The 24,797-nt window shown below is 45.9% G+C and overlaps 1 protein-coding gene across 8 annotated transcripts in view; it reads left to right on the plus strand.

The window, feature by feature from the left end:
• The window catches only part of fam120b (family with sequence similarity 120 member B), a 112,002-nt gene that overhangs the window by 56,027 nt on the left and 31,178 nt on the right, over positions 1 to 24,797 (plus strand). For 6 of the 8 annotated variants that reach the window (XM_070889152.1, XM_070889157.1, XM_070889156.1 and 3 more), the window contains one exon: positions 16,632 to 16,838. The exons of 1 other annotated variant lie outside the window; for it this stretch is intronic. In XM_070889152.1, the coding sequence (XP_070745253.1) occupies positions 16,632 to 16,838 (207 nt within the window). Of the gene's footprint in view, positions 1 to 15,349; positions 15,487 to 16,631; positions 16,839 to 24,797 lie in introns of those variants that run through there. One more of the 8 variants, XM_070889159.1, reaches the window with a different exon arrangement.

The following is a 24,797-nucleotide window of genomic DNA, read 5'->3' on the forward strand; positions in this document are numbered from 1 at the left end:
CATTGTATTCCATCTGCCCATTCGCTTAACCTATCGAAATCTCTTTGCAGCCTCTCTCTGTCCTCTACACAACCGGCTTTCTCACTAATCTTAGTGTCATCTGCAAATTTTGTTGCACTACACTCTGTCCCCTCTTCCAGGTCATCTATGTATATTGTAAACAGTTGTGGTCCCAGCACCAATCCCTGTGGCACACCACTAACCACCGATTTCCAACCCGAAAAGGACCCATTTATCCCGACTCTCTGCTTTCTGTTAGCCAGCCAATTCTCGATCCATGCTAATAAGAACATAAGAACATAAGAATTAGGAACAGGAGTAGGCCATCTAGTCCCTCGAGCCTGCTCCGCCATTCAATAAGATCATGGCTGATCTGGTCGTGGACTCAGCTCCAGTTACCCGCCCTCTCCCCGTAACCCTTAATTCCCTTATTGCTTAAAAATCTATCTATCTTTGACTTGAAAACATTCAATGAGCCAGCCTCAACTGCTTCCTTGGGCAGAGAATTCCACAGATTCACAACCCTCTGGGAGAAGAAATTCCTTCTCAACTCGGTTTTAAATTGGCTCCCCCGTATTTTGAGGCTGTGCCCCCTAGTTCTAGTCTCCCCCACCAATGGAAACAACCTCTCTGCCTCTATCTTGTCTATCCCTTTCATGATTTTAAATGTTTCTATAAGATCACCCCTCATTCTTCTGAACTCCAAGAAGTAAAGACCCAGTCTACTCAATCTATCATCATAAGGTAATCCCCTCATTTCTCGAATCAGCCTAATGAATCGTCTCTGTACCCCTTCCAAAGCTAGTATATCCTTCCTTAATTAAGGTGACCAAAACTGCACGCAGTACTCCAGGTGCGGCCTTACCAATACCTTATACAGTTGCAGCAACACCTCCCTGCTTTTGTACTCCATCCCTTTCGCAATGAAGGCCAACATTCCATTTGCCTTCCTGATTACCTGCTGCACCTGCAAACTAACCTTTTGGGATTCATGCACAAGGACCCCCAGGTCCCTCTGCATCACAGCATGTTGTAATTTCTCCCCATTCAAATAATATTCCCTTTTACTGTTTTTTTTTCCCCTAAGGTGGATGACCTCACACTTTCCGACATTGTATTCCATCTGCCAAACCTTAGCCCATTCGCTTAACCTATCCAAATCTCTGAGTCCTCTACACAACCCGCTTTCCCACTAATCTTAGTGTCATCTGCAAATTTTGTTGCACTACACTCTGTCCCCTCTTCCAGGTCATCTATGTATATTGTAAACAGTTGTGGTCCCAGCACTGATCCCTGTGGCACACCACTAACCACTGATTTCCAACCGGAAAAGGACCCATTTATCCCGACTCTCTGCTTTCTGTTCGCCAGCCAATTCTCTATCCATGCTAATACATTTCCTCTGACTCCGCGTACCTTTATCTTCTGCAGTAACCTTTTGTGTGGCACCTTATCGAATGCCTTTTGGAAATCTCAATACACCACATCCATCGGTACACCTCTATCCACCATGCTCGTTATATCCTCAAAGAATTCCAGTAAGTTAGTTAAACATGATTTCCCTTTCATGAATCCATGCTGCGTCTGCTTGATTGCACTTTTCCTATCCAGATGTCCCACTATTTCTTCCTTAATGATAGTTTCAAGCATTTTCCCCACTACAGATGTTAAACTAACCGGCCTATAGCTACCTGCCTTTTGCCTGCCCCCTTTTTTAAACAGAGGCGTTACATTAGCTGCTCTCCAATCCGCTGGTACCTCCCCAGAGTCCAGAGAATTTTGGTAGATTATAACAAATGCATCTGCTATAACTTCCGCCATCTCTTTTAATACCCTGGGATGCATTTCATCAGGACCAGGGGACTTGTCTACCTTCAGTCCCATTAGTCTGTCCAGCACTACCCCCCTAGTGATAGTGATCATCTCAAGGTCCTCCCCACGTTCCTATGACCAGCAATTTTTGGCATGGTTTTTGTGTCTTCCACTGTGAAGACGGAAGCAAAATAATTGTTTAAGGTCTCAGCCATTTCCACATTTCCCATTATTAAATCCCCCTTTTCATCTTCTAAGGGACCAACATTTACTTTAGTCACTCTTTTCCGTTTTATATATCTGTAAAAGCTTTTACTATCTGTTTTTATGTTTTGCGCAAGTTTACTTTCGTAATCTACCTTCCCTTTCTTTATTGCTTTTTTAGTCATTCTTTGCTGTTGCTTAAAATTTTCCCAATCCTCTAGTTTCCCACTAATCTTGGCCACCTTATACGCATTGGTCTTTGATTTGATACTTTCCTTTATTTCCTTGGTTATCCACGGCTGGTTATCTCTTCTCTTGCCGCCCTTCTTTTTCACTGGAATATATTTTTGTTGCGCATTATGAAAGAGCTCCTTAAAAGTCCTCCACTGTTCCTCAATTGTGCCACCGTTTAGTCTGTTTTTCTTGTCTACTTTAGCCAACTCTGCCCTCATCCCACTGTAGGTATGGAGAGAAAGCAGGAAAGGGGTACTGAGGTGAATGATCAGCCATGATCTTATTGATTGATTGGTGGTGCAGGCTCGAAGGGCCGAATGGCCTACTCCTGCCCCTATTCTCTCTGTTTCTATGGTCGCCTGACCTAAAATATCCTTATGTGGCTCGGAGTCAAATCTTGTTTGATAATGCTCCTGTGAAGCACCTTGGGACGTTTTACTATGTTAAAGGCGCAATATGTTATTGTAGGGGCAATAAATGCAGCCTTGCTAGTGTTGGCCACATCCGAAGAACAAATGATTTTAATTCTCAATCGTGCTCATTGCCCTACACAAAGTGAGGTCTTCCTCCCCTCATCGCCATACCTACAATCCATGTGCAATAATTGGAAGTAGGATGCAATCTTGATGGTCATTGGTTCCCCTACCCCAGTCAAACTGATATGGAAGTCATTGGAGAATTGGGACAAGAGAGGCCAGTACATTTCTTGAAATGTGAGCATAGTGCTCAGTGTCTGCTCATCGCAGACCTACACGCTTTACATTCACATTATGCTAGACCTCAGACCTCTGAATTGCAGCCATAAAGGGAAGATGCCAGTGAGATCGCATTCAGTTGCCAAACTAAACTCCCATGTTGCCTGCAGACTCATGTGGATGATAGATTTGCAAGGCTATGGGAAAGAGCAGGGTAAGGGGACTGATTGGGTCGCTCTGCCAAAGCCGACACAGGCACGATGGGTCGAATGGCCTCCTCCTGTGTTGTTTGATTCTATGCTGTGGAAGATGCCGTACAACAGGGAATGAGTTTCCCCTCACGTCAGTGCAGATATAATGGTAAATACTGCAGGGAACCGAATATGGCCAGGGTGATCCCCTGGACTAGTTACGATCGCCTGGGTGGGCCGGAGAGGAATTTTCCCAGATTTTTTCTTCCTAAATTGGCCTGTGTTTTTATCTGGTTTTTGCCTCTCCCAGGAGATCACATGGCTCCTGTTGGGGTGGAGTGTAGAATGTTTCAGTATAAGGAGTGTCGCAGTTGTGTGAGGCGGACTGGTTGGGCTGGGTGCTCTTTGCCTTTCCGTCATTGTTCATAGGTTTATATGTAACCTTTAGGGCTGCTGACCAAGGACCGTGCGTCTCTTTGGCGGCCGGCGCGGACACGATGGATCGAAATGGCCTCCTTCTGCGCTGTAAATTTCGGTTTCTGTTTCTCACCCGTGTGTGGGGCTCACTCCGGAATTGAGACTAAACGACCTTGGGATTGTAAACCGGGTACTAGACTGACACAGGAGTGCTGCAGAATGCATGGATACTTTGCGAATCAGTCATTGGGTCACAAGCAGTCATTCGGCACACTTTCTAAATGCCTTTGTGGCTAGTAGTGTTTGAGTCAATAAGCTATGCTTCAGCTGTCATTGCTAATCATTAGGTAAAGTGCTGTTACTGGAATTTTGAAAATGCAGGAGCTGCTTCATGTGAGATTGTTAACCTGTTTCAGCCAGGGCAAGCTAAGATTTCATATCTCCTTGCCCTACAGGAACCCGCCCAAAAATCTTACTTGTTACAAACTAGATGGCTTTGAATATCACAAACAGCTCTGAGAAACCCCAAATACCGTTAATAAAACTTGTCTACAACATCTAGACCCTGTGGTTGTGCGTAATTGGGGCGGACAAAATGGATGCAACTGCGAACAGAATGCTGCAAATAGCTTCGAGTCTGCCTCCAACCTGCACTTTAGAAGTATGACCATTTTTCTTGTATTGAGGCAGTCAGGGAGAAAAAAAAGTGAACTGGAAGATGCAAAGTGGCTGTTTTGAGGTGTAACTAGAAGAGTTGGTTAATTATCCAGAACTTCCAAGGCATAAGCCAGGCGCTCATTAAGAGGACTGCAGTTAAGAGTGTAGTTTCTGTTGTAAGGCAGCTGACCTTTGACTCCTGACTCTCTTTTCCATACTGTGTTACGGGGCTGTCGCTGTAGCGCACACGACTCATTATAACACACACACAATGCTTGCCTCCAGAGGACTGTTGCTGTTGGAGTGAAGACAGATGAACAGTGAACGCTGTACATATATTCCACATACCAAATACGGCAGTGAAATAGCAGAATGTAGTTTTGAACCTGCTTGTGAAATATGCTTTAAGGCACCGACACTTAGTTCAAACTATAATGTTCTAATTTGGATTTTCTGTCCTTTTTTTAAAATTATTAGCTGCATTTAATTGGCTCATTTTAGAATTGGAAATGTAGATTTTCCTCCCCCACACCCCACTTTAATTTAAGAAAAAAGAAAATCCTTTCATTAGCAAAATTTGCCCCATGCAATCTTTCATTTGAACTGCACACATTCCATCGTGCTCGAGTGGGCAATTTATAATGAGGACGTCAAGCTGTTTGGGGGAAATGCTTCTCATTAAAATCTGATAGTAGCTGGACGGATCTGGATGCGCCAGGGCTTGTTACTGACAGTACCTGTGAGGAAAAAAAAACGATCCTCTTAAGTCTGCAAAACAATAGGGCCGCATTAATACTGGTGCAGTGAGTGGTTAAGGAGGCTTGGAGCAGTGCTTGTGTTGCACGGGTGGGGATGAATTGACAGTCAGTGGGAGAGACAGCATCGGATTGCTCTTTGGAACTGACCTGTGTCTGCAGCAGCAGGTGCTGCCCGAGCCAGGGAGCTGCCTGCAGTAAAGCGGCAGCGCCTCCCACACCTGCCTGCCTGTCGGCCGGCCGGCCGTCTGCCGTGGGTCTGGTGCACCTGTCGGGGCCCCCCGGGGAGGCGGGGCCGGCACAGCTCAGCCATGGTTGCACGTGGGCTGGAATGCAACAACAACAACAAAGAAAAGTATTACATCTGCATTTTCCAGCGGGGGAGGAGGGAGAGAGACAGCTGCCGGTGGTTCTGGAGTTGGTCAGTATTCTCCTCCTGCTAGTGCTGGGGCTGCAGGATCTGGAATCCACGCACGGGTTTTTCATACATGGGATATACGGCACAGAAACTGACCATTCGGCCCAAAAAGTCCATGCTCCACTCCAGCCTCTTCTTTCCTCATTTAACTTTATCAGCATAATCCTCTATTCCCTTCTCCCTCATATGCTTAATGAGCCTCCCCTTAAATGTATCTATACTATTCACCTCAACCGCTCCCTATGGTAGCGAGTTCTACATTCTCACCACTCTCTGGGACCCTATTTAATTTCTTGGTGACCATCTTATATTGATGGGCTCTAGTTTTGCTCTTCCCTACAAGTGGAAACATTTTCTTGATGTCTACTCTTTCAAAACTTTAAAGACCTCTATTAGGTCACCCCTCAGCCTTCATTTTTCAAGAGAAAACAGACCCAACCTTTTCATCCTTTCCTGAAAGGTATACGCAGTTCTGGTATCATCCTTGTAAATCTTTTTTGCATCCTCTCCAGTGCCTCTATATCCTTTTTATAATATGGCGACCAGAATTGTACGCAGTACTCCAAATGTGGTCTAACCAAGGGTGGTGGAGGCAGATCCAATCGTGGCTTTCAGAACGGGAATTGGATAAATACCTGAAGGAAAAAAAATTGCAGGACTACAGGGAGAAGGGTGGGGGAGTGGGACTAGCTGCAGTTCTCTTGCAGAGAGCCAGCATGGGCTCAACGGGCCGAATAGCCGCCTCCTGTGCTGTAACCATTCTGTGATTCTATGGAGGAGAGTCAAACGCACTGACAGCTCCTGCAATTGACCTATACAAGCACTCCTCAGGAATTAAATATTAATGTTATTCGCAAGAGGGAAAGCCATGTTTCCCCCAATAGAAAGTGATGGCCTTTTAAAACAGATTTGTTCTATAATCACTATATATAAAGAAAGACTTGCATTTATATAGCAGCTTTCATGACCACCAGACATCCCAAAGCGCTTTACAGCCAATTAAGTAATTTTTGAAGTGTAGACCCTGTAGGAACAATATATATTTTCTTATTACTACGCTTAGATATTTGCCTCCTGTATTTTTATTTGCCTGATATTTGTAGAGTGGGAGGAGGCTCGTGAGGAGCATAAACCAGTTGGGCTAAATGGGCTGTTTCTGTGCTGTAATTTCTATATAAGCAGTGGAATTTGTAACAATTCAGCACCAAACTTCTGCCAAAAAAAAGATGTAGTAACGCTGAAAACTAACCACCAATCAGCCTGGGAGAGTGATTTGTCATCACTCACAGACCAGCCTCCGGGTCTTTTTATGCACTCGGGCGGGAGGTGTGTGGGGCGTAATGTTACTTGCCTTTTCAATCACCTAAGACTGGACTTTAACATTGAGTGTGGATTCCTAAACCTCTCCGCCTCTCTGCCTTTCTTTCCTCTTTCAAAATGCTCCTTAAAGTCTACCTCTTGGCTCAAACTTTTGGTCACCTGTCCTGATAGCTCCTTCTGTGGCTTGGTCTCAAAAATGTTTTTTATTGATACCGCTCTTGTTAAGCACTTTGGGACGTTTTACTATGCTAAATGCACTTTATAAATGTAAGTTGTTTCAGAGGGAGCAGCACCTGTGTGCCCGCTCCCCATGTTAAACCTCGCTTCCTCACCCCTGCCCGTGCGATTCTGACACCTGGTTTTAGCCATATAAACGCAGAACTCCACATCTCACAAGCGCTGTTCTCCCACAGTCTGAGCCAAACAAATGAAAAGTCACAAAGACTAAAACAATATTTTAGAAACATATAGCACAGGAGGTGGCCATTCGGCCCATCATGTCTGTGCCGGCTTTTTTGAAAGAGCGATCTAATTAGTCCCAGTCTTTCTCTCCCCCCGCCACCTGTTCTTTGCCCATAGTCCTGCGAAATGTTTTCCCCTTCAAGTATTTATTCGATTCTCTTTTGAAAGTGACTATTGAATCTGCTTCCGCCGCCCTTTCAGGCAGTGCATTCCAGATCATCATAACTCGCCATGTATAACATTTCTCCTCATCGCCCCTCTGGTTCTTTTGCTAGTTTAACTTAAAATTGTGTCCTCTGGTTACCAACCCTCTTGCCAGTGGAAACAGTTCCTCCCTGTCTACTCCTATCAGAACCACTCATAACTTTGAACAGCTCTATTAATCTCTCTCATAGCAGTGGAAGAATTTATATGTTATCTTTATTGTTTATTTCAAATATTGGCAACAGCAGGGCCTTGCCAAGCTGTCCTGATAAAGTCTTTAAGCTGACAAATGCAGGACTGGTTACAAACAAACTCCTTAAGATCTGTGCCTGTTTACATTTGCCAGACGAATCACATGACTGAAAGCCCAGTAGTATAAACATAAATGGGGCTATTTACCATAAAACATTTATTGAATGGGGTTAAACTGGTTTTTCAACATCTTGTTTTTTTGAAGTGCCCGGTCCAGCCCACGTGTATGGCTTGCTGCGCTGGTATGCTAACAATTGAGCTGGAAAGATCTGGATTTAACCATTACTTTGTCACACAATAAAATGTAACCCTTTCCAGATTGAGTGTTCGTGGGCGATTGAGTGTTCGTGGGCGAGTTTGTTGGGAAAGGTGGCAGTCTGCTCCTATCTCCGGCAGGGAGCCGCACCTGCTGGGAGCAGGTATTGGAAATTCGTGCATTCAAATTCAAGTCAATAGTTGTGCGCGGAGCTCGCCCAAATCTCCCTGCTCGCAGTGTAAAGTCGGAACATTACCCTCCTGTCTCAATATCCCCATTCTGAGGAATGTGAATATGCAACTGTGATCTACCAGCCCACTTGCTGCACAATGGTACCTTTACTGGGATGGGGCAATATTAATGGCACTTCTGATTATTCTTTCACTATATCATAGAATCATACAGCACAGAAGGAGGACATTCGGCCCATCGAGTTTGTGTCGGCTCATTTGAAGAGTAATCCAGTTAGTCCCACTCGCCTGCAAATTCCCTTCTGAAAGCTACTGTTGAATTTATCTCCACCGCTATAAGGAAAGAGTGGAGATGCTGGATCTGTTTTCTTTGGAACAGAGGAGGCTGAGGGGGAGACCTGATTGAGGTGTATAAAATTATGAGGGGCCTGGATAGAGTGGATAGGAAGGACCTGTTTCCATTGGCAGAGGGCTCAACAACCAGGGGGCATAGATTTACGGCAAACGAGCCAAAGGTGGGCAGCGGAAACGTTACAAGTACACCCTTAAAGCCTCCCTGATAAAGTGCAACATCACCCCGACACCTGGGAGTCACTGGCCGAAGACCGCCCGAAGTGGAGGAAGTGCATCCGGGAGGGCATTGAGCTCTTCGAATCTCAACGCCGCGCAGGTAGCGGAAGGAGCGTGCAGCAAATCAGTCCCATCCCCCCACTTCCCCAGACGAATGTCTGTCCCACCTGTGACAGGGTCTGTGGCTCCCGCATTGGACTGTTCAGCCACCAAAGGACTCACTTTAGGAGTGGAAGCAAGTCTTCCTCGATTCCGTGGGACTGCCTATGATGATGATGATAGATTTAAAGTAATTGGGGGGAGGGGTATAGAGGAGAGATATGAGGCGAAATTTCTTCACCCAGAGGGTGGTGGGGGTCTGTAACTCACTGCCTGAAAGGGTGGTAGAGGCAGAAACCCTCACCACATTTTAGAAAGTACTTGGATGTGCACTTAAAGTGCCGTTAACTACAGGGCTACGGACCAAGAGCTGGAAAGTGGGACTAGCCTGGATAGCTCTTGATCAGTCGAAATGGCCTCCTTCCGTGCTGTAAATTTCTATGATTCTATGATTCACCCCATTCCAAATCCTAACTACTCATTGCGTAAAAAAGATTTTTCCTCATGTGGCCTCTTGTTCTTTTGCCAATCACCTTAAATCCGTGCCCTCTCGTTACCGTTTCTCTTTATTTACTCTATCTAAGTTCTTCAAGATTTCAAACACCTCGATCAAATCTTCTCTTAACCTTCCCTGCTCAAAGGAGAATAACCCCAGCTGCTCGTCGATCCATCTAATCCTTCATCGCTGGAACTATTCCAGTAAATATGAAGACTATCATATTGTTTTATTTAGCACATTGTTGGTCTTAAAATCGTAATATGAACAATTATATTGCCAACAGCATCAACTATAGAAATACAGTCTCTTGTACTTAGAAAAGAAGAGACAATGAATAAAATAGAGCAAAAAAAGGAAAACTGTATCCTGGAAAAATAGAAATCAAACAATTAAAACATTTTTTGGAAATACATAGAATATATGTCAACATCTAAAAGAGAGAACTTGGTAAACTGTTAATGTTTTGAGAGGAGACCTTTCACCATAACTAAAACGGTCAAGTATACGTCAGAAGAGGCCCTGTTTAAACTATACAGTATTGTAGATAGGCTGCACCTTGAGTACTGTGCACAATTCTGGTCGTCAAGGCACAAGGGAGATATTAAAACCTCGGAGGCAGTCAATGAAGAGCCATGGGGCTGATCCTGCGTGTCAGGGTATGAGGATAGACTGGAGAAACTTAGCTTTTCAGTTTGCAAAGGAGGTATAAAATCATAGAATGATACAGCACAGAAGAAGGCCATTTAGCCCATCATTGTTGTTCTGGCACTTTGAGATATCCAATTAGTCCCACTCTACTGCTCTTTCCTTATAGCCCTGCAAATTTTTCCCTTCCAAGTATTTATCCAATTCACTTTTGAAGATTACTATTGAATCAGCTTCCACCGCCCTTTCAGGCTGTGCGTTCCCGATCATCACACCTCATTGTGAAAAAAAATGTGTCCTCATGTCGCCTCTGATTCTTTTCCCAATGTCTTTACATTTGTATGCTCTGGTTACCAGCCCTCCTGCCACTGGAAATAGCTTCTCATTTACTCGATCAAAACCGTTCGTGATTTTGAACATCTCTATCAAATCTCCCCATAACCTTCTCTGCTCTAAGGAGAACAACCCCAGCTTCTCCAGTCTCTCCACATAATTGAAGTCCCTCATCCCTGGAACCATTTTAGTAAATCTGAGAGGTCATCTTATAGAGGTAGATATGATAATCAAGGGAATAGAAAAGATAAGTCCAGAAAATTGCTTTAAATTAAATTGCGAGAGTAGGATAGGGAGACCCAGGTTCAAACTAGTAAACGGTAAATTTAAGACTAATATCAAGAAGTTCTTCTCAGATGTAGAGCGCTCAATGTCATCTTCTCCTCAGGCAGTCCCTCGGAGTCGAGGATGACTTGCTTCCACATTAATATGAGTTCTCAGGTGACTGATGTGTCCAATGCGGGATCTACAGTCTCTGTCACAGGTGAGGCAGGTGGTGGGTGGGGTGCTTGGGTTGTCGTGTGCTTCTTCCGCTGTTTGCGCTTGGCTTCGGCATGCTCCCGGTGAAGAGACTCAAGGTGTTCGGCGCCTTCCCGGATGCTTCTCCTTCACTTTGAGCGGTCCTTGGGCCAGGGATTCCCAGGTGTCGGTGGGGATGTTGCACTTTTTCAAGGAGGTTTTGAGGGTGTGCCTGAAGCGTTTCCTCTGCCCACCTGGGACTCGCTTGCCGTGTCAGAGCTTGCGCTTGTTTTGGGAGTCTAGTATCGGGCATGCGGACGATGTGGCCCGTCCATCGGAGCTGATCTAGCATGGTCAATCCTTAGATGCTGGGGATGTTGGCCTGAGCGAGAACACTGACATTGGTGCATCTATCCTGCCAATGGATTTGCAGGATCTTGTAGAGGCAGCACTTCTCCAGTGCTCCACTGCTGTACATAGTCCATGTTTCTGAGGCATATAGGAGGGCGAGTATCACTGCTGCTCTGTGGACCATGAGCTTGGTGCCAGGTTTGAGATCCTGGTCTTCAAACCCTCTCTTCCTCAGGCGACCGAAGGCTGCACTGGCACACTAAAGGCAGTGTTGGACTTCATCATCGACATCTGCCCTTGTTGACAGTAGGCTCCCAAGGTATGGAAAATGGTCCACGTTGTCCAAGGCCTTGCCATGGATCTTGATAACCGGGGGGCAGTACTGTGGCGGGAGCAAGTTGGTAGAGAACCTTTGCCTTACTGATGTTTAATGTAAGGTCCATATTCTTGTACACTTTGGTGAAGGTGTTGATGATGGTTTGGAGTTCGACCTCCGAGTGTGCGCAAACGCAAACGTCATCTGCATACAGTAATTCAATGACAGAGGATGGGACGACCTTGGATCTGGACTGGAGGCGACGGAGGCTCCACTCCAGCAGGGAGCTTATTGAGGGTGAGAAGGAGCATTGCAGCGAGGAAGATCGAGAAGAGCGTTGGTGCGATGACAAAGCCTTGCTTGACCCTGGTCTGTATGTGCATTGGGTCTGTGGTGGATCTGTAGGTCAGGATCACGGCTTGTCAGGCGGAGGATGGTGACAACCTTTTGAGGTCACCCCATAATCCCTCACGGTTGACAGTGTCGAAGGCCTTTGTGAGGTCAAAGATGTTGATGCTGTTCCCTGCATTTTTCTCGGATTTGATGCGCGGTGAAGATCATGTCCATTGTGCCCCTTAGTGGGCAGAATCCTCATTGCGACTCTGGGAGGCGCTCTTCAGCCACAGGGAGAAGGCGATTGAGGAGGATTCTTGCGATGACCTTCCCTGTGGCAGACAGCAGGGAAGCTTCTCTGTAATTACCGCGATCTGACTTATCACCTTTCTTGAAGATGGTCACAATTACAGTGTTTCTGAGATCCCTGGCATGCTCTCCTCCTTCCAAATAAGAGAAATGAGTTCATGGATTCGCGCCAATAGTACTTCTCAGCTATGCTTTAGTGCTTTGGCGGGAATTCCATCTGCTCCTGAGGCCTTGTTGTTCTTCAGTTGTCAGATGGCATTTTCAATCTCGTGGTGGGCTGAGTTTATGCTGAGGTGGTGGCATGCTGCGGGATGGAGTCGAGGACACTCACGTCGAAGACAGAGTTTCAGTTAAGGAGATGTGGAATAGACGTCTAGATAGAGTAGTGGAGGTGATAACCCTGGAATCATATAAGAAACAATTCAATGCTGAAATGGGAAGAAAGTTAGTCTTTCTGGAAGGATGGACTAAGATGGGCCGAATGGCCTTCCCCATCTGTGATTATCTTGTGATCAGTCATGACTTAAAAAAAAAAGCCTCCAGTGATAAAGTTAAGCTGTCTTTTCTCTATTCAACAATGACAATCTGCCTTTAATGTAGTAAAATGTTCCAACACTTGAAATATTCAAATACTGGTGGACCTGTGTGTTTCCAGCATTTTCTGCTTTTATATTATGCTAAGGCTCCACACCAGCTGGCCTCATAGCTGGCTACAACCTGGCGGTAAACTTGCTGGATTTCGCTAATCCTGCTGACTTTGAAAGACCTGGTTTTAAAAACAGGTGATCAAATACAAGCCAGCCTCAGGAAACCACGGCACGTTTACTTCTGGGTTGCAACTGCTTGGCGAAACCAGCGAGTCCATGTCAGTATCGCTAACATTGCTCTTGTGATTTTATTCCCTTTTGAATAAGATAGCTATACACAGCATTGCAATCCCCAGTACCAGACTGTGAAACTAAAGCTCCAGGTCATTCAGTGTCAATTGTGCGATAGATACACTTGTACAGCTCCTTCCACAATCCAGTATCATTCTGAAACAAGAGGAGCCATTAAGCCTATCTCATATTTTGTGTTTGTAGAGTAACAAATACCTCACATCTCTTTCAAGGCAGGAACATATCTGGGGGTCAGATGAGCAGAAAAAGTTTTGAGCTTTACTGTTGCGCTTCATGATACTGTTTGATCCTCCTCCTCCCGCCCCGTCGATATATGTTACACTCTTGTAATGCACTCCGAACTACTTAGTACCGTTTACCTACCATGTGTTGTGATAGGAACATTTCTGAACACGTTTTAAAGGAGAAGGAAATCCCGACTGAAAATAGAAGCTTTAAGCCCTTAAAGAACATGTGAACGGTGGTCTTTATAAGATTGAAGTCTGTGTGTAAAGGAATCCAGTCACCAGCATGCCTGAGGCTGGCTCTGGGATTAGATGGTAAACTGAGAATGAATAGAAATCCGACACGTATATTCCACTGCGCTAACTGCTTTAAGCATTTATGAAGTGGCTGAATTTTGGTGTGGAAAAATGATGAGTTTATAAAGAAAAGTTAATAAAAGTTGTGACTGAATGTGGAAACGCACTTTGATTCGTTAAGTGGCAATGGGTAGTCGACATACCGACTGACCGATTTAGCGGGCTTGTGATGGACTTGTACTGGCTCCCCCGAGGGCCTCACGGGTAAAGGCACTGCCCAGGGTAGCAATGAACCCTATACTCCACTGTGATTCCTGCTCTGTGCTGACTCAGCTAGCCTCGGGGCGGCAGTACGGGACACTGCCGTGAGCCTCACCGCACCTGGGCCAGGATGAAGAAATTCCGAGCCGGGGGTTCCTGCTCCCAGTCACTTCCAGTGGAAAGTGCAGACGTGTGGACATCTGGTGGGAATGGGATCGGACTGAGCCACGATGCCCACTGTGGCAAATAACTGACCAATATACTCTCTTTTGTCTGGATCGGCACGTGAAGAATGAATGGCCACTTGAGGGGGGGAGAAAATTGGAAATTAAAGATGAAAAAATAAAGCTAAGGGAGGTGCACAGTGCCCATGAAGTTACCGACATTTCACATGATTTTTGTAGACCTAATGCTGATTATATGGCAAATTTTTCCACTGATTTTTCCCATGACTATTTGCATCCCATACTGTACAAGTCAATGGGGAACCTAATTGAAATACAGTACACGTTTAGAAACTGGCAGTGGGTTTTGTAGCAAATTTGCTGGGACACTGGTATTGTTTTAACTGCTGTCAGTTGAAATTCACAAAGCCCTACTGTCTGTTATCTATAACCCAGCAGACAGAATCCCTTCATTTTAATGTAACGTAAGACGGACTATTGTCTTTAGCCCTCTGCAGATCAGCCACATTCTCTGCTCCTGTGCGGGAAACGCTCGGTTTACCGGCACTCTGGCTTTTCTTCTTTTGTTCCCTTATTTTTCTCTCGGCTGCACTCGCTTCTTCTGCTGGGAGAGAAGAACAGGGCTCGAATTGTGAACTTCACCAGAGCCAGGCGGGAATCCCGGGCACGGAATTCAGTCACCGACTCCTCCAAACAAATCATTTCCCTGGTATTCTGTTTTTGCACTCTGCGTCCACACATTTCTGAGCTGATTTTTGAAGTCCCCTTCCCGTCCTGTCTGCCTGTTGATTTATTAACCATAGTAATAATAACTTAATCCACGTTATTTTTGCTCCATTATGAGAGCTGCTGCTAGGCTCCCCTTTCTTATTTTTCCTCCCTTCTTGGCTTCAATTTGCAAAATACGAGTTTCCCCACAGACAGTCCTGAGTAAAGGCTGTTCAAAGGGAAGCGGTAATTCTGGGTGGAGATTACAATCAGTATTCATAGGTGCTTGTTCAGATTGTGGGGGCTTGCACCTGTGTGCCTGCTCCTCACATTTACACTGCAAAGAACAGTCGATGATTCTGCTGTCGGGATGACGAAGAAAAGAAGGAACTCGCATCTCATGACCTCAGGACGTCCCAAAGCATTTTACAGCCACTTCGAAGTGTAGTCACTGTTGTAATGTCGGAAACACCACAGCCAATCTGCGCACAGCAAGCTCCCACAAATAGCAATGTGATAATGACCAGATAATCTGGGTTTTTTTGGTTAAAAAAACAGAAAATACTGGAAATACTCAGCAGGTCAGGCAGTATCTGTGGAGAGAGAAACAGTGTTAACGTTTCAGGCCGATGACCTTTCGTCAGAGCTGGAAAAAGTTAAAGATGTAACACATTTTAAGCAAGTGCAGGAGTAGGAAAAGGTGGGTAGGGGAGGAAAGAACTAAAGGGAAGGTTTTTTTGTTATGTTGGTTGAGGGTTAAATATTGACCAGGATACTATCTTCTTCCAAATAGTGCCGTGGGATCTTTTACCTCCACCTGAGCGAGCAGACGGGGCCCGGTTTAACATCTCATCCGAAAGATGGCGCCTCTGACAGTGCAGCACTCCCTCAGCACTGCACTGGAGTGATTCAGAGGCGAGTGACTCAGAGGTGAGAGTGCTACGAGCTGAGACATTGGCATGTCAGATATAGGCCAGACCGGGTAAGGAGGCAGGATTCCTTCCCTGATTGGTATTGTCCACTCTGACAATCTGGAAACAACCAATATACTATTCAATATTTTTGCAGTGTTGTTTTTGACCTGTAGTATGTGACCCATGGTCAATTTGTTTAGTCTACTCCAACAGGAACCAGCACCTTAGGAGAGAAGCGTAGAAGATTGCATTGAGGGGCGGAGGCGGGGGTGAGGGGAGGGGGAAACACCTTTACATTATCTAGCCATGTTCATCAAGTTATGGTTCTGAACCAGTAATCCAGGGGCCAGGAATAATAATCCAGAGAACATGAGTTCAAATCCCAGCACGGCGCTTTGCGAATTTGAATTCGCTTTTTAAAAAGCATGGAAAACTGACCATGAAGCTGTCGGATTGTGGTTTAAAAAAAACAACGAGTTCACTCGTGTCCTTTAGGGCAGGAACCTGCACTCTTACCGGGTCTGGTTTAAAGTGTCAAACTGCCCCCTGAAGTGGCCTGGCAAGCTACTCCGCTGTATCAAACTGCTACACCACCTTCTCAGGGCAACTAGGGACGGACAATAAATGCCGGCCTAGTCAGCGACGCCCACATCCTGAGAACAAACGAATAAAAAAATTGGAAAGGATTGCACTTGCTTCCAACGAGAGAGCTCAGAATTTCTCGTAATCTCTCAGACAGGTTCATGGAGGAATTGAGATTATTTCTGCATCAACTAGTTCCCTTTAACCGATAGCATATACAGACCAGTTTTAACCCTGTAACTTGTGTAGCCAACACTAAAATAACTGCTCCATCCTCCTGATGCAATTACAGGTGTAAGCACCGGACTGTATTACCACACCAAAATCAGCGAGGGAGGCTAAACACTGCCACTCATGAAGTTTAGTCCTTGATTTTACCTCACCCAGAGACAAACTGTCTTTGCAAATTGTTTTCTGTGCCTTGCTGGCTGTGCTCCTCAAACCTACTTTGACCATTCTGTTAGTATAGATGCTACCAGATGGACCCCTTGCTGACAGCCACTGTTTCGCACAGTAAGTGCAGCAAGTGAATAATTTGCCGTCATTGTCCGGCCATTAATCTTTGACTCTCTTTCTCAGGTGCCCCGTGTGGACTCTCGGGCTGTGCACCTGGCCTCCCTCTTTGTTCGGGGCCTGTCCGTGCTCATTTCAGCTAATAGTGCCTGCGGGTTTCCATTTAAAATGGTCGACCTGATGCCGTGGGAGGTGTTTGATGGGAAGCTTTTCCACGCAAAGTACCTGCAGTCCCACAGTGGATGTACAATGGAGGACCTCCTAGAAAAGAAGGTAGGTATACAGATGGAGTGTGCATGCTTGAGGTGATTCTCAAGTAATGATGGTGGTTTACAGTAGGTTGTTTTCCAAAGCAAATACCATCTGGTAACATGCTTACAAAAGAACAGTTATCACAAACAAGGTGAACTTAATGATTAATCTTAGTGGTTCAAGGTCAGCTTGCATTGAGCACATATTACGTGCTGTACATATTTACAGTTTATATATTCTTAGATACGAATAGTGTTTTTAAAAAAGACATGAAGTGACTGCATATTCACTTTACTACTAAGCGACCTTTGCCTTCTGTGTGTTCAACCTCTGTTCAAAGGGCAGCATTGCTAATAACAAGGCTTTTTACTGCAGTCTGCTACTTTTATTTTTATCAACTCCTCTGCTGAAGGCAGTAGGGGCAAGGTTCCACAGACGCTGCTTCACCCAAGCAGTCATTCTTTATATGTCAGTGTCAACCGTGTCTGTCAGCTGGCTATTCGATCATGCAGGGCGTCACATCCTGTTCTCACCCAACATCGACACGTGCGCACTTTCCAGCTGGGTCACTGGGTTGCTGTGGGGAGAGAGAATGCTGTGTTTCCCTTCCCTCTAGCCTGGGGATAGAGTGACCGATGCCAGTTGAATCACCCTGCCTTCTTTATCTGTGTCGCTTGTCACCTTGGGTTGCCAATTTACTTTGGCAATTGTACGTGTTCTTTGTTTCCCATCATTAATTCCCAACTGTCTAGCCTTTGGCCCTCTATTCACCACAACGTTTCGGCAGCTACCGATCTGCTTAATCATACGCTCACCTTTGTCTTTGATGCCCTTGTCCCCATTAAAACCATTACTTTCTCTCACCCTGGTCATTCCCTCTGGTGCGCTCCCTTACGTCCAAGGGACACAGACTTGAAAGTTTATGGGATCCAATTGGTTGAGTCAATCAGCTTATTTGCTGCTGAAACATTTGTTACGTCTAGACTCGACGATTCCAATGCTGTCCTGGCCGGCCTCCCATCTTCCACCCTCCATAAACTTCAGTTCATCCAAAACTCTGCTGCTCCTATCCTAACTACCGTTCGCCCATCACCCCTGTGCTCGCTGACTTATATTGGCTCCCGGTCCGGCACTGCCTCAATTTTAAAATTCCCATCCTTGTTTTCAAATCCCTCCCTATCTCTGTAACCTCCTCCAGCCCTACAACCCTCCAAGATCTCTGTGCTCCTCCAATTCTGGGCTCTTGAACATCCCTAATTATAATCACTCAACCATTGCCAGCCGTGCATTCAGCTGTGTTAATGAAAATAAATTCACATAGACTCTAGTAAAGTAAGAGAGACAACTTTATTGCTAACAGAGCTCTGGGAGAAGAGTTGAGATCCTGCGATCTGCGAACACCTTCTCCCCGAGTGCCTTGTGCCGCGGGGTTATAAGCAGTTTACAGGGGGCGGAATACAATCATTTAAATTCATTTACATACAACCAATCAATTCATATGGCAATGCAATTCATTTACATACAACTTTTTAGTCCTAGTGAAACCTGATAGCATGGCGCGAGTTTGGGGGCCCTTCCTCTATATCTTCTTTTGTGGTTAGTTATTCTGTTGCAAAGCTTTCTATGAAACAGTGGCCTGCACCTGGCCAGGAGTCACTTGTTGCTGCAGAGTTCATATCAGGGACAGCAGATAGGCTTCTTGGTACAAAGTTCATTTAGTGGTGGCTTACCCCATCCTGCTTTGCTATGTCCGAAAATCCACTCCAACAGTTCCCCCTGTTGGTCCTGGAGGATGGTCACGAAATCCAGATGACCACAATGAAGGTGGCTCAGTGCCTACCTTCGAGGCAAGTTACTTCCCTGCCTTGCCTGTAGCTCTCGCCTACCCTTCATAGGTAGTGGTCTGTGCCTGCGTCGTTCGCTCCGTCTTCCTCGGCGTCTCCGGGTGTTCCCATCAGATGTTCTTTTCCGGTGATCACGCTGGCAACTGGCACTATTCCTTGCTGATGGCCCGTGTTACTATCCTTCTCCGGGTATGCCCCCTTTTGGGGCATGGAACAGTGAGTGGTTCTATAGTTCCTACTGCAAAGAGGACCGGGAGGGTCGGTGTTGCAGTCTTGAAGATGCCGTTGAGGAGGAACACAAATCCTCCTTAGCTCTATAACACTTTACGTCGGTGTTGCTAACACTCGTGAACTGCTTATACCACCAATTGCTCGGCTCCCTTCAATTTGAGCCCGATCCTACCAATTGGTAAGCATCAAACGGGTATGCCCATGTTTGAGCTGACATGAGTTCTGTTGCACTGACCGCAGATAACTTGCCTCCCTGCGGTCACGTTCAGGCATCTTTGCTCGTTACAGGTGCAAGTAAACTGGCCTCTATGCACTCGACAGTGCTGATGGGCACACTGCGTCTGCACACAGGTGGCGTTCTCGGGGACCAGGGCATATACACACCCCCATCCTTGCCCCGAGAAGCAAAGCGGGTAGCTTGCATTGTCTGAGCACACCGTTTCGTCCTTTCCCCGGGACCCCCTGCACACAGGATCTGTGGGATTTATTAATTCCACGAATCTTCCCTGTATACCCCTTCTATATTCGCCCGTTTGTCCCTCACAGGGTGCGTACGAGGTATCCGCCATATATAAGTCATAGGGCCTCTACTGATTAGGCTAGTGGGTAACACACGGTTCGATTGCCGTGTAAACGTATATGGGTCTTGAAAAACAAGTTATCTTCTAATCCTATTAGCTTTACAATCATGACAACATAGAGTAACGCGATTATATACGCTATTTTAGACATGTTTGTTACGCTCAAACAATACAATATTTACACATTAACAGTAGCCGTAATTTGGACTTGCTTGCAGTCGTCACCTGTTCGGGGTGCATAAACAAGTATCCTGGTTACATCATCATGAATCACATCTCTTATGTTTACTCATTAGTTTCTTTGTACAATTTCAAATGGGTCCAATGTTTCCATACACTCTTTCCTCTGTCTCCACTGATTATGACCTCATATGGGCCATTCCATTTTGGTGCAAACCCTGGTTTTTCAGGTAATGTTTTTACCATGACGCGACGTCCCGCCATCAAGCCTTTCAAGCTCTTTCTGAGCATCTCTTTCTTCCTGATTGTCTCTTACTAATTTACGCATCCCTTTGAGTTGAGTGCTTAGTTCCAAAACATACCGTTTAATTTTGTCTTTTAATGGGCCTACGTTGGCCCCAACTGTTATGATGCTTTCTGGTAATTGCATCGCCCTTCCTGTCATTAGTTCATAAGGGGTTAATCCGGTTGTCCGGTTTGCCGTGGCTCTTAACTTCATTAATATAATAGGTAATACTTCTGTCCACGTTCTTCCTGACATTTGCATGGCCTTGGCCAGGGCGTTCTTAAGAGTACGATTCATGCGTTCTACCATTCCAGAACTCTGCAGGTGGTAAGGGATGTGAAATTTTTGTTTTATGCCCATCAGCTGGCATACTGTTTTTACAATCTTCCCGGTGAAGTGGGTGCCTTGGTCGGAATCTATCTGAAGAGGCACTCCCCATCGGGGAATCACCTGCTTGGTCAATATCCTTGCCAGTGTTGAGGCAGTGCAATCAGGTGTGGGGAAAGCTTCCACCCACCGGGTAAATTGATCTATAATCACTAGGCAATACCTTTTTCCATGGGATGGGGGCAAAGGACCTGTGAAATCAATTTGTAAATGTTCCCATGGCCCCCGTGGACGGGGCCGGTGTCCCATTTTAATTTTAATTGGCCTGCCTGGGTTATATTGTGCGCACACAACGCATCGATGGCAATGTTTGTCAATATCTCTCCCCATCCCTTTCCACCACCAATCTCTTCCAAGACTCCCGGTCATTGCCTCTCATCCCGAATGGGACAGGCCATGGTGCAACTCCAATAAGGTATTCTGTATGCATTCAGGCGCCATTACCTTGTCGTTTCGTCTCCAAACGTTATCTTTTCCTCGCGTTCCGCCCTGCTTTGTCCACATACCCCTTTCTTCCTCAGAAGTGTCCTGGTGTAGTTTCTTGATACTTATCTGTTCATCTCGGACCCCAGCGGCGCTGACTGAGGCTTCCTCACACTCCTCTTGTTCTAATGCCTCTTGTGCAGCTAAGTCCGCAGCTTGATTTCCCTGGTGACTCAGCCAATCTGGACTGGTTCGGTCCGGTTCCCTTTGGTGGGCTTTAATTTTAATGACCGCTACCTGTTTTGGTTTATTACTGGCTGCTAAGAGAGCTTCTATTCTCAGCTGGTGTTTTATGGGATGTCCGCTGATTGTGATAAAACTCCTCCTCCCCCATGCTGTCATATAATCGTGTACTACCCCGAATGCATATCTACTGTCCGTATAGATATTAACGATCTTACCCTCTGATAGTTCCAGTGCCCGGGTGAGGGCTACCAATTCTGCCACCTGAGCTGACGACCCCCCATTAATTCGCCCTGATTTGACTGTCTCTAGATCCTGGTTAACTACAGCCCATCCGGTACGAGGTAGTCCCTCTACGTATTTTCGCGAGCCGTCCACAAACAAGGTTTTTTCTGCGGTTTGAAGGGGCATGTCTTTTATTCTATCCTCTTCCATGTCCATATCCACGTCCCCGCAATCGTGGAGCTCTCCCTCTTGCACTATGCCCTCCGCGGGGTTTTCCCCTACATCTCTAATTATAGTTACTGCTTTGTTGGGTGGTAAGAGGACTGCTTCCCACTTTGCCCGTCTCATATTAGAAACGGTTCTCAGTTTTCCTGTGTTTTCTACCAACGTGTGTTTGGTGTGGAGAATGATGTTTCCGGTCATTACCACGGGCTCACTTATTTTTACTGCCCAAGCTGCGCAATCTAGTGCAGCTATACATCTGGATAATCCGGTCACCACCGGACCTTCGGCGGGGGAGTAATAGGCTATAGATCTCCTTTTATCCCCGTGATTTTGGGTGACCACGGCCGTATAGAACCCATCTTCATTGTTACAGTGGATGTGGAAATCTTTACCCATGTCAGGCAGTCCCAATCCAGGTGCGGAGACTAGCTCTGACTTGAGTTTACTATACGCCTGTTCTTGTTCAGGGCCCCACTCTATAAGGTCTAGGGCCGGTTTTCCTCCCTTTACTAGTCTTTGTATAGGCTCGGCAATCTTTGCAAACTCAGGGATAAAGTTCTGGCTGTAATTAAAGAGACCCAGTACCTTCCTCACCCCCCTTACCGTTACTGGTCTAGGCATGTCCTTGACAGCCTTTTTCCTATCCGAGGGCATTTCTTTCAACTCCTTTGAAAGGCAGTACCCTAGGTACAGGACTTAGGTTTTCCCTACCTGGGCTTTCTTGGGATTGACCTTAAGGCCTGCCGTCTCCAAAGCTCGTAACACCAGGTATAGGGTTGCCTGATGTCCCTCCTTGGTTTCTGAAGCTATTAATATGTCGTCGACATATTGTAAAATACTATTTCCTGCCGGTACTTCTATTTGTTTTAGTACGTAGCTCATGACTCGGTGGAATATGGCAGGACTATTATGGAACCCTTGTGGTAATCGGGTCCAAGTATATTGTTTATCCTCCACGTGAAGGCGAATTTCTCTTGTGATTCTGGGTCGAGGGGAAGTGCCCAGAAGCCATTGGCTATGTCCAGGACTTTAAAGATTTTATGTTCAGGGGATAATCCATCAAGAATTGTGGAGGGACTGGCCACTATCGGGTATAGTTTGGGGGTGACCTTATTAAGAGCAGTGTAGTCAATGGTTAATCTATAACTCCCATCTGACTTCCCTACTGGCCATGTTGGGGAGTTAGTGGTGCTAACAGTTTCTCTTAAGATACCTTTTTCCACTAGTCCCTTTACTATTTCTACAACTGCTGTTCTGGCTTCGGGTCTTATAGGGTATTGTCGGTGTGGTTTATGAGATGGTCCAGGGACCTTAATAGGGTCCATGTTCCCCTTTCCGGTATCCAATTTTGTCTGTGCCCAAACTCCAGTCTCGGTATGCTAGTTGGTTTTTGTGGCTGTTGCTACACCTAAACTTTCCATATGGTGAGCTATCTGTCCCAAATCTCCCTTACTGCCATCTGCCTTTGACCATGTTAATTTCCCCTTGCCACAATCAATCAGGACCTGAAATTCCTTCATTACGTCATTCCCCAATATTGTTCCCTCATGATTCTTGCATACGTAAAATCTCATGGGTATACATAAATGATCAATTTCCACCACTTGGGTGGTGCTCAGGTAGGCTGGTGTTGGCCGTCCATCTATTCCGTTTATTAAAGCCTTTTTGTCGGTTACGGGAAGGGGTAGATTGGTAATGGATATTGAGGCTCCAGTGTCCACTAGCATCTCACACTGTCGGCCCCCTACTAGTGCAGACACATATATCCTTCCCTCCTTTTTACTTTGTACAGGGACCGCCGGGCATCACAGGGTGGCTTTGTACTGCTGCCACTGCTGATATTCCTGTTCTGACAGGGTCCTTGCCTTATTAGGATAACTATTTTTACTATAGCAGGTCGCGTCTAAATGTCCCTTTTTGCCGCAATATGTACATTGTTTTTCCATGCGTTTCCCCTTACATTCTTTGGCAAAGTGACCCACCTTCCCGCAGTTATGGCATGTCCCCTTTTTCTGTCCTTCCCCCGTCCCTGCTGCAAAAACCCTTTCTTGTTTTATCTTTGTTTGGGATTTTTCATCGCCCCCTCCCTGGACGCCACTAGCCCACTCGACCAGTTCATCATAATCCTGGGTTACAATTACTCCCATTTTTATAATGGTCTGGTATGCAGCGTATAGTCCGTCCTTAAATCCCTGGATAAATGCTCGGTCACCGCGGCCTGGGTTTCCCTGTCCGGAGCATTCTTGATATATCTGGAATAATCGTTCCCCCTTTTGTTGTTTGGTTGTAGTAATTTTACTCCAATTAGTAGGGGCATTACCTAAAACTGGTTGGATCTCGGTTTTAAAAGGGCCAAAGGCCGCCTGTTGACCATCTACTTCGGTGGTTAAAGGTACCGCGTGTGTCCAACGCCCCCTGAAAAGTCGGCATTGGCTGCTACCGCGGCTCCTCCAGCCACTACTCTCCACCAATCTGCCGGGCAAGCCGCTCAGACTAGTTGGTGGATATCTCTCAGGTGTAGTTGGTGGCCCACCCAAACTGAATCCAGCTCTGCCCAAAATTTGGTATTCGCACACCGGGGTTGTAATTTACCCAGGGATGCCATTATCTGCTGTCTCTCGCCGGGGGTAAGTGGTTTATAGGTTGCAGTGGGATTCGCTGCAGTTCCTCCCCTGGTGACTGGTGCCGCCGGGAAGGTTTCTAGATCTTCCTGATCCGGGGCTGTTGCCTCACCTTGGTAATCTTCGTAAGGGGGCAATGAGGCTGTTTCTCCCCTCCCATTGGGAACGGTTCTGAATCTGTTGTTCTAACGCCAGGCATTTCTTTTCCCATTCCCTACATTTTCCTTGTGCTTGACTTAATTGTTTATTTTTCTCTTCCCTTTTTTCTCTAATGTTCTTTACTTGCTCAATTAGTCCTGCTAACTGATGTACTAGTAATACTCCGGCCTTTTTGGTTTTATCTTTCTTTTGTTTTGCCATCCAATTTCGTTGTTGTTCTAATGTCTGGGATACATCCCAGCCCTCTTTCTGCATTTTTTAAAAAATTAAGACTTGTCGATAGGTCATGTAAGAGTTAATTAGGGACCCGGGCGGTCCACATTTTATGTCCGTTTCCTTACCTGCCATTGAAGATGTTTATTCTATGTTCCTGTATTCCCCTCTAGTTTATGGAATTTCCGAACTTAAATACTCACGGCCACGATTCACCTCGCAGAGACCTCTTGTCTTGCTCGCGAAGATTAACGTGTTTCCTTACCACCGGATTCCGGCTCTTGGTTAGAGTGATCAGCTTCCTTCCGCACCGATTTCTATATCACATTCTATGAACATTGGACTAAAATAATCAACCCCCG

This window comes from Pristiophorus japonicus, chromosome 9 (assembly GCF_044704955.1).
Source record: "Pristiophorus japonicus isolate sPriJap1 chromosome 9, sPriJap1.hap1, whole genome shotgun sequence".
NCBI lineage: Eukaryota > Metazoa > Chordata > Chondrichthyes > Pristiophoridae > Pristiophorus > Pristiophorus japonicus.